The sequence below is a fragment of the Pyrgilauda ruficollis genome, unplaced genomic scaffold, assembly GCF_017590135.1.
Source record: "Pyrgilauda ruficollis isolate IOZ18807 unplaced genomic scaffold, ASM1759013v1 scaffold198, whole genome shotgun sequence".
In the NCBI taxonomy this organism is placed as follows: domain Eukaryota; kingdom Metazoa; phylum Chordata; class Aves; order Passeriformes; family Passeridae; genus Pyrgilauda; species Pyrgilauda ruficollis.
Genome location: NW_024518984.1, coordinates 395,826 through 412,133, shown reverse-complemented (window position 1 = coordinate 412,133; position 16,308 = coordinate 395,826). Strand labels below are relative to the sequence as shown.

At 35.9% G+C, this 16,308-nt stretch overlaps 1 protein-coding gene across 2 annotated transcripts in view; it reads left to right on the top strand.

Annotated features, from left to right (window-relative positions):
* KLHL1 (kelch like family member 1) overlaps positions 1-16,308 on the top strand; it is a 176,540-nt gene that overhangs the window by 47,122 nt on the left and 113,110 nt on the right. Inside the window, exon 2 of one of the 2 annotated variants that reach the window (XM_041466097.1) lies at positions 8,733-8,915. The exons of the other annotated variant lie outside the window; for it this stretch is intronic. Within the exon in view, the coding sequence (XP_041322031.1) occupies positions 8,733-8,915 (183 nt within the window). The remainder of the gene's footprint in view (positions 1-8,732; positions 8,916-16,308) is intronic. 2 annotated transcript variants of the gene reach the window in all.

The following is a 16,308-nucleotide window of genomic DNA, read 5'->3' as shown; positions in this document are numbered from 1 at the left end:
CTTTGTTGAGTTATGTTTGACCACTTAGGTAAACCACAAAGGCTCAGTGCAGTTTGTCATCTGGAATAGGATGTATTAACAACTGGGCATCAAGGAAACTGAGTCTGTACTTTGTGAGAGTGTGAAGCCTGTGTTTTTGCTAGCACTGCTCAGCTGATAGTGCACAGTGGTACACAATACATTTCCATTAATTTATTGAGCTATTAAGAAAGGAAAAGGAATTTTTCTCATTTTCACTGTGGCACCAACTGCTTAGTTTTCTTCCTCTGCTTGTCAGGCATTTAACTGCTCAGGGCAGTAATATTAACCTCCTGTACAAGTCTTTACCCTTTGTCTCAGACTTCCCAGATGATAATTCCCACTGGGAGGACTTCCACTTCTGTAGGGAATTTGAGGTTAGGTTAAATTAAGTTGTGAATTTCTGAGTCCTAATAATTCTTTTCATTTTACTTTCAGTGGGTAGAAATGGGGGATCATAAAATGCTAGAAAATATTTAACCAGAGTGTTAAAAAAGTCTTATGGTGTCAGTCTGTCTTCATGATGGAACTGGTGTATCCCCATTGTATTAACAACTGGGTAATTAAAATATGAATGGACCAAAAATGCATTGTGGCTACTTGATGCCTGTGATGGATGCAGAACACTTTCCTGTTTTATATATTTATTTGCTATATAAGCATAAGAGGCTTGGAAGACAATAAATCAAAGATCAACTTTTGGTTGTTTTTTTTTTGGTTTTTTTTTGTTTTTTTTTTTTTTTTTTGTTTTTTTTTGTTTTTTTTTTTTTTAATGAGAAGCAAACGGTCTCACAAATATAAGGGATTTCATTTTTGCAGTCATGCAGTTTTATTTATTTATTATTTCAACTCAGAGTCAAAATCTTCATTAACTGAATATGGTGAATGAGGGCAATGGTTTTGATGGGATTAGGGAAGAGTGGAGAAAGAATGCCTGTATAAAGGTAGAAACCTTACTTCTAAAAGAAGCTTATTCCTGGTCTAAAGCAAAGTTGTTTCCTTTCAGCAGGAATTTTGTCTACTGCTATGATAGTAAAAGGAAAGAGGGAAGGAAAGCAGAGCAGCTGGGTGGTACTCTGATGAGGCAGGCTCACTTGAGTCATGACCTAGAAATAGAGAAATATTACTGTCAGCAACATAAGAAAAGGTGGTTGGGCTTCTTGATTGTACTCCAATAGCGTATGTATTTAAAAATTGTGGTTTCCTGTGTAGTTTGTTCTGTATTGTGTTTTCAGAAAGAACAATTTGCCTCCTTTCAGGAAGCAACTTGCCTTTTTACTAAACTTGCATTTTACTAAAAGCATGCTCTGGGGAATTTTGCATAGCACGAGCAAACAGTTGCTGAAAACTTTTTCAACTGGAAGGATTATATAAAATGGATATTTTCTCAGTAATGGCACCATTTCTGTCTGGGCTATCTTTCATTTTCCCTCTCAGAATACATAAATTGGAAAGGAAATGTTCCCATTAGTAGTACAGACCTGTAAATTTTCAATAGTGTAGGTTTATATGCACCTAGTATCTGTTTGGAGGACTTTATACTTGTAGGCTCTTTGTTTCCTGTATTCTCCATGATTCAAAAAATAAATTCCTACAGCAAGATCCAATATAATAGAAAATTCTGTCAGCAATGTGAAGGTGTAAAATATATCAGTATGTGTCCCAGTCATTAAAATGTGACTGTGGGTAGCTAAGACAACTCTGTTCAAGTTAATCATCGGTTTTCCAGGAACAGCTGGAACAAACTTCTCCCTCTATTTGGGCATGCAAAGCTGAAAAAGAAGTGGATACAGCATTAGCTGTGTGTGGGAGAGAGCAGTTCAACCAGCATCTTTTTCTGTTGGATAGCAAGATTATTTACAGGCAGAATAGGTTGAAGATATGAGGTGAAGGGCAGAAGGTGTGATTTGTCAAGGAAGTGTGATGGCTGCTAACTTGTGACAGAGGTTTCTAGTGGTACCATTATTACCGTAGCTGTTAGGTGCCTGGCACAACCAGTATGATGAACCTTAAAAAATCAGCTTTTCTTCAACAGCTTTCTCTGGACTTTAGGAAGTGCTTGGAACTTGAAATAGAGTTTATAAAATTATCATCTTTGTGTTGAAATGAGTTTCAGAAAGGGTGAGAATGATTTTAGGTATGAATTTTCTGCTGTGCTACACTACAGTAAATTGTTGTATTTTTTCATGGTGAGAGAAACACTATGAGATCTTAGTTACATTTTAAAGACACTGTAAGAAGCAATGAGTAGATTTGAAAAAGTATTAAAAAAATAAAATATTCCTTTGATTGGTGGATATTGTGCAGAACAGAAGAAAACAGAACAAAATATTCAGTGTCTTAAATCCTATCAGGCAACTATGCTGTCAGTCAGGAAAAAAAAAAACAACCAACCTTTTAGTTTAGTTTTTATTTGTATTAATCACCTTTTAGTCGTGATTTAGAGATTTTGGATTTTCAGGGAAAAAATAAAAAGTGAGAACATGTGAGAGAAACAGCCCTGGAGATGCCAAGGTCAGTGCAGGCGTGGGAGGATGTGCTCCAGGCACTGGAGTTGAGATTCCCCCGAAGCCTGTGGTGCAGTCCATGGAGGTTCATGATGCAGCAGAGATACACCTGCTGCTGATGGAGGACCTCAGGCCAGAGCAGGTGGATGCCTGAAGGAGACTGACTCTGTGGGATGCCTGCTGGAGCAAGGCTCCTGGCAGGACCTGTGGACTCATGGAGAGAGGCACCCACACTGGAGCAGATTTCCTGATGGGACTTGTGACCCTAGGGGTCCTATGCTGAAAGTTCTCAAAGGACTGCACCCTATGGAAGGGACCCACGCTGGATCAGGTCACGAGTGTGACATTATCCCTCTCTACAACTTCCTGAAAGGTGGTTGTAGCCAGGTGGGGGTTGGTCTCTTTCTCCAGGCAGCAACTGGCAGATGGAGAGGACACAAAAAAAAAAGGCAAAAATAAGACATTTTAAAAATAACTGAAATCTAAAAAAAACCCAGTATTTCAGGAGGCTATGGAATTTTATGTGTTGGTTTATCACCACTGGCAATAGAAAGGTCAATGCTTGTAGCTTAGGTTAGGTCATTATCTGATGAAGGATCACAGATAAGAAAAAATCTGACTTAGAGTGTTTTGAACTGATTTTCCCTTTCCCTGGAGACATTTCTCCATGAAATTCACCACCATAAGTCCATCCCACAGGCAGCGGTTCTTCAAGAGTTGCTGCAAGCAGGTCCCTATCCCACAGGCTGCAGTCCTTGTGGCATAGGCTGCTCCAGCGTTGGTCCCCCAGAAGGTCACAAATCCTATGAAGGAAGATCTTCTCCAGCATGGGCTCATCTGTCCACAGGCGTGCAGGTCCCTGGCAATGCCACAGGGTTCCCACAAGTTCACAGCCTCCTCTCAGGCATCCACTTGCTGTGGTGTGGGGCTCCTCCATGGGCAACAGGTGGATCTCTGCATCCCTGTGATCCTCCTTGGGCTGCAGGGGCGCAGCTGCCTCGTCATGGTCTGCACCTCAGGCTGCAGGGGACTCAGCTCCAGAGCCTGGAGCACATTCTCCCCCATCTTCTCCACTGACTGCAGGTGTTACTACTGTTTCTGATTTGCCCAGCCTTGGCCAGCAGCACATCCATCTTAAAGTTGCCTGGAATTGGCTTTGCTGGGCATGGAAGAAATTCTAGCAGCTTCTCACAGAAGCCATCCCTCTACCCCACCCTCACCCACACTAACAAAACCCAGTACAGCTCCCAAACTAGGGAAGTATTTCTTCTCCATAGAAGCAGTTTGGTGTGGTACAGTAGACCCTTCTCATTGTCCACTCCATGCTTCTGAAGAGCTCCTCAAACAATTCGTCCAGGATCACACAATAAACTGATAGCTAATATTTTGTTTCTTGTATCTGGTAATACTCTTAAGATGCACAGAAATACACAATAGGGGATTCAGCTGTACTTTTGCTGGGCACACAGATCTCCTATGACTGTATTTTGCCTTATGGTGTTCAATGAATGAGTTACAAGTATCTTGATTCACAAATTGCCTTTAGAAGGAGACACCATTGTAAAGTATACATCATGGAGGTTTATCTATAGAACGAGTTTATAATATGCACTGGATTTTTTTTTTTTTTTTTTTTTTTGTAGAAAAGGGATCTCTGAGACGGCACCAATACATCTCTGAGTGAATCTGGTAAAATTAAAAAGTCCTATTTGATATTCTGATTATTTTTTTACCTGGCACTTCTGCTTGCTGAAACTCTGGGCAGAGCCTGTAGTTGCAGATATGATTGCTGCTGGCAGCAGAATGAAAAGCATAGCTTTTGTTCACAAACGGAACTTTAGCCTTGCTGTTGCAGTAAGAAATCTTAAAGTCTTTATAAAACCCCCTCTTGCCTTTTTGCAAGTAATCACTAATGAGAGCCAGGCCTTCTGACAGTCCATCTTAGATGGTGCAATTCCACAGGCTATTGATTTTTAAGCATTCAATAAGTAATTTTTAGAGAAAGAATTGTGTGAAGTTTTTTTTTTACTCTTACATATGGAATACTTCTTCTGGTTTTGCAAGTTATAAATAGCAAAGCAATGTTTCTTTCATTGAAGAACTGGATATATTTTGTTTCTTGACTATATATTTTGGATATGTACCCAATAATATACACTAAATTAAACTGAACAGGTTCTGGATGAGTTTGCACAATCAATCCTGCATAAGTGAAAATGGAAAAAAATGTTAAATACAACAGGATTTAATATTCCAGTGTTGATGAAATTATATGACATTTTCTGGTTAAAGAGTTCTTTATTTGGGGTAAGGGCCTTCAGTGGAATGAAGAAAAAAGTATTCAAATAGAGTATTTAAAATACATAAGTACTCAGTAAAGTTTTCTGTTATACACAGCGATATGAATCTGTTGTTTTCTGCACCTCTATGAATATAATTTCCAGAAGGGAAGCATTTATAAATCTAAGTCTTTGTTTATGCAGAGGAATGTGGTATAATTTCAAGTCATGTAAATTCTCTATTTCAAAGTACTTCTTGTTATTATTTTGTTTAGGATATGGTTTAACTACTGGTTTTACTAATTACTTAACAAGAAAGGTATTGGTTGCTAAATCTGTCTGTGAAGTCCCTTTTTCACTGGCATTTTCTCTTTAAATCCTTGACAATATTACTTTAGTTTAAAGGTTTTCATTTCTCTGTTCTTCAAATCAGTGTTTTTTCTTGTAGAAGAGGACCATTTTGGAGTCGGATGGTTTAGATTCTCTATTTTTTTTTTCATTTTTGTTTACATTGTTTTAATATCTGAGATGGCTCAAAGACTGGATTTTTCTCTGCACCTGCAGGCTCTTTAATAATTTATCTTTTAAGAGCAGGATGCTGTTCTTAGCACTAAAAATAGTCTGTACAAATTTGCTAAAGTGTATTTTTTCCTTTTTTGTTTTTTATTTTTTTTAATTATTATGCAATATGCACTCTGCTTTGCCATTTCATAAAAAAAAAAACCTTTTAAGATTATTGGTTATTTGCAATGTTGATAATTTTTGTGAACCTTTTAGCATTCTCATGCTGCAGTCACCCTTCAGTAGCATTGCTATAATCTTGGGAAAGGTTTGATTTCCTTATTTCTGTGCTATTAACTAAGTCATTTAAAGTGTTTTAGGCTGTACAACTCCCAAATGTTTGAAATTTCCACACTGAGTTTAGGCTTTGCACTTACCAGCTGAGGAAGATTATTGAAAAAGTCCACCTGGAGTCTGTCCAGTTCACTGATTACAGGCTTTTGAGGTACACAAACGCTAAAAAGGGTTTTGAAAGACTTAGGAAATTTTCAGTCAAAATTGTGTTTGAGTTGCAGCTGAAAGCAATCACAAAGCCTCTCACTCCATTTGTGGTTTGATTTGCTTGCACCTAAACAAGAGCAATATATGCAAAGAGAAAATGTGATTTTCTTATTGCTATTTGGCTCTGAGTAACTAGGTATGCCTTTCACAAACTGGTAATTGGTAATAAATGGTATTTGCTTTAACTAATTCCGACTTTAACAAGTTGCTATCTGAATTTAAAGCATTGATTATGCACACAGAGCATTTGTAATGAAACAGAGATAGCTCCTGAATAGGAGTAGCAGACTTTTTATCTGGGCTTTCTTAGAAAATAAATAAAAGATTAACTTATTGTCTTCTACCAAGCTTATTGCTTGCTATTTTTCATGATAATATTTAAAATATGCTTTGGTTGTTGGTTGCTTGCTTTTGAGCAGTCATTTATTGACTTGCTAAGTGACAGATACACTGAGTTAGTGGGTAGAAAGTGTTGCTTATAAATGGCTAGCAGGAAACAGCAAAATTTGTGGCAAACACTGCCTAGCAATTCAAGAACAAAATAGACTAAGCTTATTACAGTGCAATCTTACTTCACAGGACCAGCATAAATTCAGTCAGGATAGTTCTCTTTTTCTGACCTGGAAAAGACAGCATTTTGAATAGCCAAAAAAGATTCAGGACTAATATCCTATCTGTTAAAATTTAAGCTGACTTAAACCTACCTTCTGAACTAACAAACAGTATGAACCCATTAAAATCTGCTCATTCCTGTTACTTTCCTTTCTCAGACCTGCTGTTGTCAGTTCTAAATTTCTCAGAGGAGAGGAAGAAACATGTCTGTTTAAACATATCAACCTCATTTATTAGGCATTACTTTATTTCTTGTAAATTACTTGACATTCTAATTCTCCGGCAATAAAACTAAAGAAATCTGTGTATGGCTACAAATGTAAAATGGAAAATAAAAAAAAGAAGAACTGAAATATCTGCCCTCTGCCCATTCTAGTGAGCTTAGCTCTGTCAATAGAGTTTTGTGGGAAAGCATCTGTTGATCAACCGAAGATGTGAAAATAAACTTGGATTTGTGATCAACATGGTTGATCCAGAACAAATAAGCAAATTATGTCACTCACAGAATGCATGTGTTTGTTTTATCCTGGAGGAAATATCTGGCATTAAGTACTTGACAATATAACAATATTACCTGTAACAGAATTAAGCAAATGTTTCTTTCTAAATCACCATTTTTTAACTACTTCTGTTGGGGAATCACATTTAATAACATTTTGCCAGTTCAGTTTCCTATAGACAGTCTCATGCACATTAAAACCTTTGAAGCAAAAAAATAACAATATCAATTAATTTAAACCAACTGATAATTTTTCACTGTCCAACTTAATGTTACAAAAGTGAATTTACTTATTTTAAATGAAGTTTAAGTAAAATGAAGTTACTTAATTTTAAATAATAACTCATTCTGTTAAGACCTGTACATGGCACAGAATAGGTGGTGAGGGGAGTGAGATACAGAAGTACCTGTGTTGGCTACCTGTGAAATTATCTGCATGTCACCTTCAATCATGCAGGATTCCAGCTACATTAAAGGAGTGCTGTGAAGCCTAGTGATTCCTGTGACAGAAAATGGACCAGCCCTTCTTCCTTAAACCTGCTGAGCCCTGGACAGTGTCTGTAGGAGACTATGTGGAATGCTTTTGTACAAAACATAATTCAAAAGAAAATCACTGGACTAGCATGTCTCAAGGATTTGGGGGGTTTTTATTATTTTTATTTTATAACTGCATTTCATTCTGATTTTCAAGAATTATTATGTTTATGTACTTTTCATTGGTTTTTTCCACCACCAGGAGTGTTGACTGCATTTTCTTACACATCTTTTGATGTAATTTTTTGAATGTAATACCTACTGAATTCAAACCTGGAGTAAGGAAACTGTTGTATTATTACTGTAAATAAATAAAAAACAAACAAAAAACAAACAAAAAAAAACACAAAAAAAAAACCCAACAAAACATTTCTTATGTCTTATATGCTCCTTAATATTTATATTCCAATAGAATATATAAAATGAGATTTGTTTGAATTGATTTATAATACTGTTTCATATGCTGGACTATGATATGTTGTCTATTGCTCTTCTATTGATTATGTAAACTCTTTTGTATATATTTATTTAAGAAAAAAATTAGCTTCATTTGTGAAATATTTCATTTTCAGCACTACAAGTTATATATATAATCTTAAGGCTTTCATTTGAATCCATCTCATTACATATTTGTAAAAGAAGAGGGTATCTTCTGTGTTGAGAACTGTTTAAAAATTCTAACATAGTTTCCTGTTTTCCTCAAGGACTAGTGCTTCCTGACACTTTGATTTTCCACTGCAACACTTAACTGAGTAACTTCAAACTAGTAATAGATGGCTATATAATGCAAAACAGAACAAAACATTTTTGTCCTGTTTATTTTTTCCCCTTTTAAATATAGACATAATTATCTTTGCTGGCTAAATTCAGTTTTTATTAATAAGTATTTTGGATAATAAGTAGGTGTGTAATTTTTCATTGTGAAAATAATCAGAATGCATTACAGATTAAGTCAATTAGAGTTTTATTTTTCTTTCCCAAGGGGTGCAAAATGAATGTGATTTTGAGAAAGTAAACTAGAGTATGTGCTTAGAATCAGTGAAAGATAGGATTACTTTCTCCATTTGTCTCCCAATGCAGTAAGGTTTTTCTATCTTGTACTTACAGTGATGAGAACGGGGAAAGGTTGCATTGATTTACATGTATCAGATTCTAGAAGCTGTGATGGAGTCAACACTTGGTCACATCTTACCAACCTGGAGTTTCTCTTGTTCTTTACAGACTGTCAGGAGCCAGCCACCCCTTGCCACCCCACTGTGACATGGATTCGTGTAGCTCCGAGGAATTCTACCAGGCTGTTCACCACGCAGAGCAAACCTTCAGGAAAATGGAGAGCTACTTGAAGCAGCAGCAGCTCTGTGATGTTATCCTGATTGCTGGGGATCGCAAGATACCTGCACACAGGTAGGATGTAGGCATAAGACATAGAAATTAAAAAAGTTAATGTAGTTTTGGGTATGTGTATTTCTTAGAACAGTGTTTCCTGTTGGCCCTTATGATTCTTTCCTCTTTCTTTAAACACAAGTGTAAGTGGCTGGAAAAGGTGGGTTTGAAGGTTGGGGCTTTGAAGGTAAGGGTTTTTTGTACAGATTTTAAAAGTTCAAGTAGCACTCAACTAGAAAACTGATGGTGAGTGTGTCTAACAATTCTCCCTGCTGTGATGTTATTCTTATGTGAAGAGAATGTGAATTTCTGAAATGGGGTGCTGTATAGCTGCACTGAACAGCATAATTTCTAGCTTAAGATCCTGATCCTGTGATAAGTCTGTTGTACAGAGTCTCTCAGACACTTATAGTAGAATACAGAATACTTTCTTCCTATGACCTATGCCATTCAATGACCTAAACATTTCTTATTTACTTTTAATTATTGGGATAAAAATTATAGTACATTTTAATTTCTAAAATTCTGTAAGATTGTCTGATATTAAAGCAGCTGGTATTTATGAAACTATGGTTTCATAAATAATTGGTTTTGGTTTTGGATAAAACCGATTGGTTTTGGACAAAAATTAAACTTATAATAGTTATTCTTCATTGAGATTTTGGTCTCAGAAATAGGTTTTCATTTAATGCATGAAAATAAAAATATGATCCTAGAGTTTAGATTAAAATACAGAGAATAATTCAGAATTTCCAGGTGAGCAAGTATTTTTGCATCTGAACTCTGCATAAGGCTGCCAACCAAGGGTAATCTATTCCCTGCTTGTGTCCTGATTTCTCTAAATTCAGAGCAGGATTATGGCTCCGAAGCAGGAAGTGAGAAAAACAGCCAGTTCATTTCTGAACTCATAAATTAACTTCCTGGTGCAGAGGAGTACTCTAGGGGCATCTTGGCAACTTGGACCTTACAAAGTTCCTTTTGCCCTGAGTGAATATGGACACATATTCACTTCTGTTAAACTAAGAAGCTGGACAGTCTATATTCCAACTCCTATAACAGTAAGTAAAAGAAAAAAAACCCAAAAACTTGCAATATACAAGACTGCAGAGCCAAAGTTATTTTCCAAATGCTAAGAAGTAAAACCAGACAGAATCTTCATTAATATAGTTAAATCATGGGGATTTTAAAATTAGTTTATTTAATTTCCCCTATTATTTTTAATAGAGCTGTTCATGTTTGGATGCATACCTTTTAGTAGTAAATTTAATTTCACATTTGTCATTTCAATTCTACAGTATATATAAATCCTTCCTGAGCTGAAAACATGCCCTAATAAGAAGACTAACCATGAAATAATACCCATAATCCTATTTAAATTTTCTAATAAACCTTTGGACACCTTTACATGTAATTTTCTACTTCTCTGTGGTCTGCAGTCAAAATTCCAAATCTCAAATAACTGCAAAAGTTTTGATAGTGTTTATTCTATGTTTGTTTAGACAGGTGTGTCTGGACAAGCACAGTGAGTTGCTTATTTTACTGTAGTCATTACAATCCTAGAAATTACAGATTCAAATTGCCCTGCTCAAAGCAGGGTCGACTGCAAGGTTAGACCATTAAGGCCATACACAGTTAATTTTTAAATATCATCTCTTGTGGACATTCCTCTCTTGTTGGCCTGTTCCAGTTTTTATCATCATTGTTTGTAGTGATGCAGGATGTGTCATCCAGGCAAATTTGCTCCATGATCTTGGTGAGGCAAATAAGTCTGTAGGTACCTACGTCCTTCTTCTTAGGGATTTACATGGAAATTGACTTTTCCAGTCTTTAGAAACTTCCTGCAATTATCATGATCCATTACAGATAGGAGAGAGTGGCCCTTGAGTAACATTGCAGAGCTTCCTTCAGTGTTACACCTTAAACTTGTCCTCGAAACACACCATAATATATATTTAAAAAAAAAAAAAAAGACTGAGACAAATAAAGCTTTTTTGAGCAGTGCACAAAATCTTTCAAAAGTTTTACATTTGCTTCCAAAGTACTTACAGAAACCCTTCTTTACTATCAAATCCCTTGCTGTCTTCATCTGTACATGATCTTTGGGCCTCTCTAATTCAGTTTTTTTTTTTTTATGTTTCTATATTTCTCCCACATCATTCATCTCTGCTTTCATTTTCCATGTACTCCTGTTGTGCATTTGGGAAGCAAATATTGTTCAGAACTATAGTGGCATGATCAGAGTAAACGAAAATTTTTAATCAAGCAATAATCACATGGGTCAACATAAAATTAAGAATATGGGTTATCCGTCACTGATTTGGTTGTTTTGAGTGAAAGCAATTTACATTAATTGCACTGGTTTTAGATAACTGCGCTAGAAATGCTGTATTCTACAGCTGCTGAAGACACATCAAAAATCCTGGGAAGAAAAGAGCTAAAGTGACTGCAAATGATAGATGGACCTTAATATTTGTGCTGGAGAGTTCATTAAAACTTTCATCTAAGACTGCATAAATATTAGAGCATCTCTAAACTCAGATGGTATTTTAAGACATTTTGAATATTAATGCTGCACAAAACAAGATAGGAACTCTATGCTGAAGGGAAACAAAAAAAAAAAAGAACAAATGTGATATAAGGCTAAAATACACTTGCCCCTATCCAATTAAAACACTCCCATATAACAGAGACTGGATTCAATAACACAGAAAATTCAATAGAATCAGAAAATGCAAAGAAGATGTAGAAGGGGAGTTACATCCTCAGCTTATATTTCTGACTTCCATTGCACTTGTTGAGAAGCCAAGAAATCTACTTTTGTTGTTGTTATAATATAGTCACATATAGTTGAGTGCATAATGAGAAATACAAGTTTTTGTTTACTGTTTTCTCTTAATATAAAAAAAAAAGAAAAGTTTTTTTTTTTTTTCTTTCCAATACTCAAGAAAAGGATCATGGGGAACTCCTACCATGGCAGAAAAGGTAGTACAGAACTATTGGAAAATTACCAATAACATATGAAACAAAGAAATACTTTAGTAAGGTTACCCAAATCTTTTTACTAGTATTTGAATGACAAAAATGAAGATAAATTTAATAAAACTCCTTCAACAAAAGGCAATTAGCATTGTCTGTTTCAGTGCCCTGGGTGGTAACAACTTTTTCAAGCAATTTTGAGTTCTAGTGTAGACAGGCAAAGTTAAAAAAATAGTATTAGTAAAATGAGGAAAAATTAATGGAGAAAGTTTAGCTGGAAGGCAAGATGAAAGAATAAAGATCCAGGCAGAAAAGAAAGGAGAACCAGGCAGAGAAAGAAGGAAAGTCTAGAAGAAGGGAGTGAAAGAAGAAAAGTGGGTAAAAAACACAGAGTAAAAGCAGTACAGCACCCCTATGTTATTCCCAGATATCTGTAAGGTTTGATGAACTTCCCATAAAAAAACATTGCATCTAAAAGAGTTGTTTAACACAACCCATTGTCCGTGAGTTTAAAAACAATTCATTCAAGTAATGTGGTTGGGAAAGAACAACAACAGCAAAAATTCCTGCTATCAGAAGCAGCAAGGCAATTTAGATAAGCTTTTAATATTAACCTTGATTGATGATATTGATATGGGGGTTTGCGTTGCTGGCAAGTTGAATGAGTGTTAGCAGTGCCCTGGCAGCAAAGGGCCAACCATGCCCTGGGAAGGACCAGGCACAACATCACCAATCCATCAAGGAGTGATTGCCTCTCTCTGCTCTGTGCTGGTACAGCCTCACCTTGAGTATTGTGTGCAGTTTTGAGAGCCACAATATAAGGACACCACACTGTTGGAGCATGTCCAGAGGAGGACATCCAAGTTGGTGAAAGGTTTTGAAGGAAAAATGGACAAGGAGAGCAGCTGAGGTCACTGGGCTTGTTCATCCTACAGAAAAGAAGGCTGAGGGATGACCTCATCACAGTCTACAGCTTTCTCAAGGGGAGCAGTAGAGGGGGAGGTGGTGATCTCATCTGTCTGGTGACCAGTGACAGGACCCAAGGAAATGGAATGAAGTCAGGGGAAGTTCAGATTGGATATTAAAAAAAGGTTCTTCAGCAGAAGGGTGGTAAGTCGCTCCAACAGGCTTCCCAGGAAAGTGGTAATAGTTCAAGGAGCATCTGATCATGCACTTAATCACATGGTTTATTTTTGTTTTAGGAGCCATAAGAGTCCTTTTCCAGCTAGAGATATTTTATTACTGTATTAAACCAGAATACTAATGCTATTACTTTATGGACTGGAAAAAGGTGCAGTAACTGAAATGGACTTAGAAGGATGAAAGAACGTATCTTTTACTTTAAAACCATTCTCACTTGTCCTATCACTACATGACCATATAAAGAGTCCCTCATCATCTTTCTCAAAGGCTTCTTCAGGTACTGGAAGGCAGCAATTAAGTCATCCCAAAGTCTTCTCTTTTCTAGGCTGAAAAAGCCAAATACCCTCAATCTTTTCCTATGGGAGAGGTGCTCCATCCCCTAATCATTTTGGTGGCCACCATTTTGGTGACTCACTCTAAGAGGATGATGTCTTTCCTGTGCTGTGAATTATAGCACTATTCATTGAATGTGAGATTTTATTCCTTTCAGAACTCAGAGCTTAAAATTGCAGCTTTTTAAAAAAAATAATACTTATGAATACATATATATGATTCTATAGAGATATATATATATGTATATGCATACTTTCACAATGCCATCTGTCAAAAGGTAAATGAAAATTAAAATTTAGTGTGGAAAAATTCTAAATATTACATTTTTTCCCTAGAATCTTTGTAAATGAAAGCTGTCTGTATGCAGTACTCCAGGTGGGGTCTCACCAAAGCAGAGTAGAGGGGCAGAATCCCCTCCCTCACCCTACTGGTCACCACTGTTTTGATGCAGCCCAGAACATATTTGGCTTTCTGTGCTGTGAGTGCACATTCCAGCCTGTCATCCAGAAGCATCACCAAGACAGTCTCAGCAGGACTGTTCTCTAGCTATTCATCCCTCAACCTGGATTGATACTGGGGGTTGCCCTAACCCAGGTGCAGCACCTTGCACTTGGTCTAGTTAAACGTCATGAGATTCTCATGGACCCAGTTCCTGAGAATATTCAGGTCCTATGTGTATTAGCATAATATTCGTGGAGAAAAAATAGTGTCTTGCCTATGATTTTTTAGTCTAAATAACGTCTGATATTCTACTCAGCTGGCAGTAAAACATTGTAAGAGTTTTCTTAAAGATTTTAAGTGATCAAGATTTGTTTGCTTCTTTTAATTAATAAACTCACTATCAGTGTTGAGGCAATTCTCTATCAAAAGTGTATATGAAAACAGTTGTGAAAGTAGCAAAGAAATATTCTATAATAAACTAAAATAAAATCTGATATCCTTTGAAGAAAGGTCACAACCCTAATCAGTAATATTGGCTACTTATAAAAGAAACCAGAAATTGATCAGTCTGAAATTAGTTGTAGAGAGAAAGAAGTCCTTTAATCTGAAGAAAATCTTTCTGGGTTCACAAACTCATTTTAAGCCATGAGTTACCTGCTATGAGTCTCATGGATGAAAGAGTTTATTATGTATTCTCACTACCAGATCCAAAGTTGAAAAGGTGACATCCTCAGCCACCTGACCTTTCTTGATTAATAAGTCAACATACCTTTAAACCAAGATTTAGGGCTGTTTGGAGTCTTCTGAACTACAAAAAGCAGCAGATCATTACAAATTAATTGATCTCTTTGATTTCTCACTTTTGATCTTCCATCTCAACCCTGGAATACAATAAAGATTTACAAAAGGTGTCACCTTTCAGAGTTAAGTGTAATTAGCAAGTTCCTCTCTCTTCAGTTCAACTTGCAGAGCACTTCCCAAGGTAAAAGTTAGTGTCTTGAAACTTAGTCTTTTGGTTATAGTAAGGTGATGAAATAGCTGATTCAGTATTTCTGTTAACTATTGATTAGTTAACATAAGACACTTAAAAAAATAATCCTGGTTTTTTTTATCACTATGTTCAAAAGCTTGTCTTGCTTCTGTAGGTGAGCTGCTACATCACAGAACCTTTCTGCTCATTTAAGCCATCTTCTTTGATAGGTGGTATGAACCAGTAGGGATAAACCTCTAAGAAAAATGGGTAATGCTGAGGACCTTACATCTGTCTTATTTATTTTTCTTTTTTTTCCCCACTTTACACTGGCTTTTGGATGTTCCTGTAGTCTGAATGCTCCTTTGCAGCTGAAATCCATTAGATAACATCTTTGATTTTCCTCACACAAACTGTGGAAAATAACATATTTTTATACAAGTTTGTGAAAGAGATTTAATCTTTCTGTTATTTATTTTCTGCCCTCCCTCTGTTGTTTTTTGTTTGCTTTATATTTGACCATATATATGCAGTAAGATTATATAATAAGTAACTGCTGAACATAAATAATGTGAATTTAAAATACAAGATATTACTGTTTGAAAATATTTCCACTGGTCATTAACTGGTGTATTAAAATTCCTGTTCATTCATTTGTCCTTTTTTTTTTTTTTTTTTTTTGATGCAGCCAAGGGTTTTGGCTTTGCTTTTGGCAAGTGATCAAATTGAATATCCATAGCTGAATTTAAATGATGGCTAGTAAATCTGAAGCAACAGCTAATGCAAAATGAAATTAAATTAAATCTCCATGAATGAAACGCTCTCAAATGAAAATCTCCATCACATACCTAAATTACATCTCTGCTATCTGTGAGAATTTTGATCTCATAGAAAATCATCATGTTTTTCCTTTCTGTGATTTTTTGGATGCTTTTATTAAAGCATCTATGAAGAATAAAGTCACTTATTTATAAGTGGTCAGAAAAAGTACTAGAAGAAGATGTACAAATATAATAATATATAAATAAGCAAACATAGAAGTAAATGTTCCTCAATGATGAAAAAATACTAAATTAGGAGTTTCTCATGGCAGCACCAAAGTCTATTTCTAAGTTCATCTTTTTGTCATCATCCATTGATGTTTAGTCATTACATAAATATAAATGTGAACTGTTTATGAATTAGGATGTTGACTGCTAAAATTCATCATTGCTGGAGTTGAGCACAACATGAAAAGTGATAAAAGTACTATACCTGTTTAGTCATTTCCCATCTTTAGAGGCAAAGATTATATATATATGTCGTCAATCTCCCCTACTTGCTGGTAAAATATAGCAGCTTAAAGCACTGTAAAATTATGAAGCCAATTCAAGCTGTCATATTTTACTTAGCTATTGGGGTGAGATAAGAGTGCAAAAGCAACCAATTACCATGGTGGCTGATAAGACTTAACGTGTTTATCTTCACTATATTTTTAGTAATAATTTGCCCTGAACAAACTAGCTAAGAATATACAAAAGGTTAATTGTTTTTCTCTTGGTTTCCATGTTC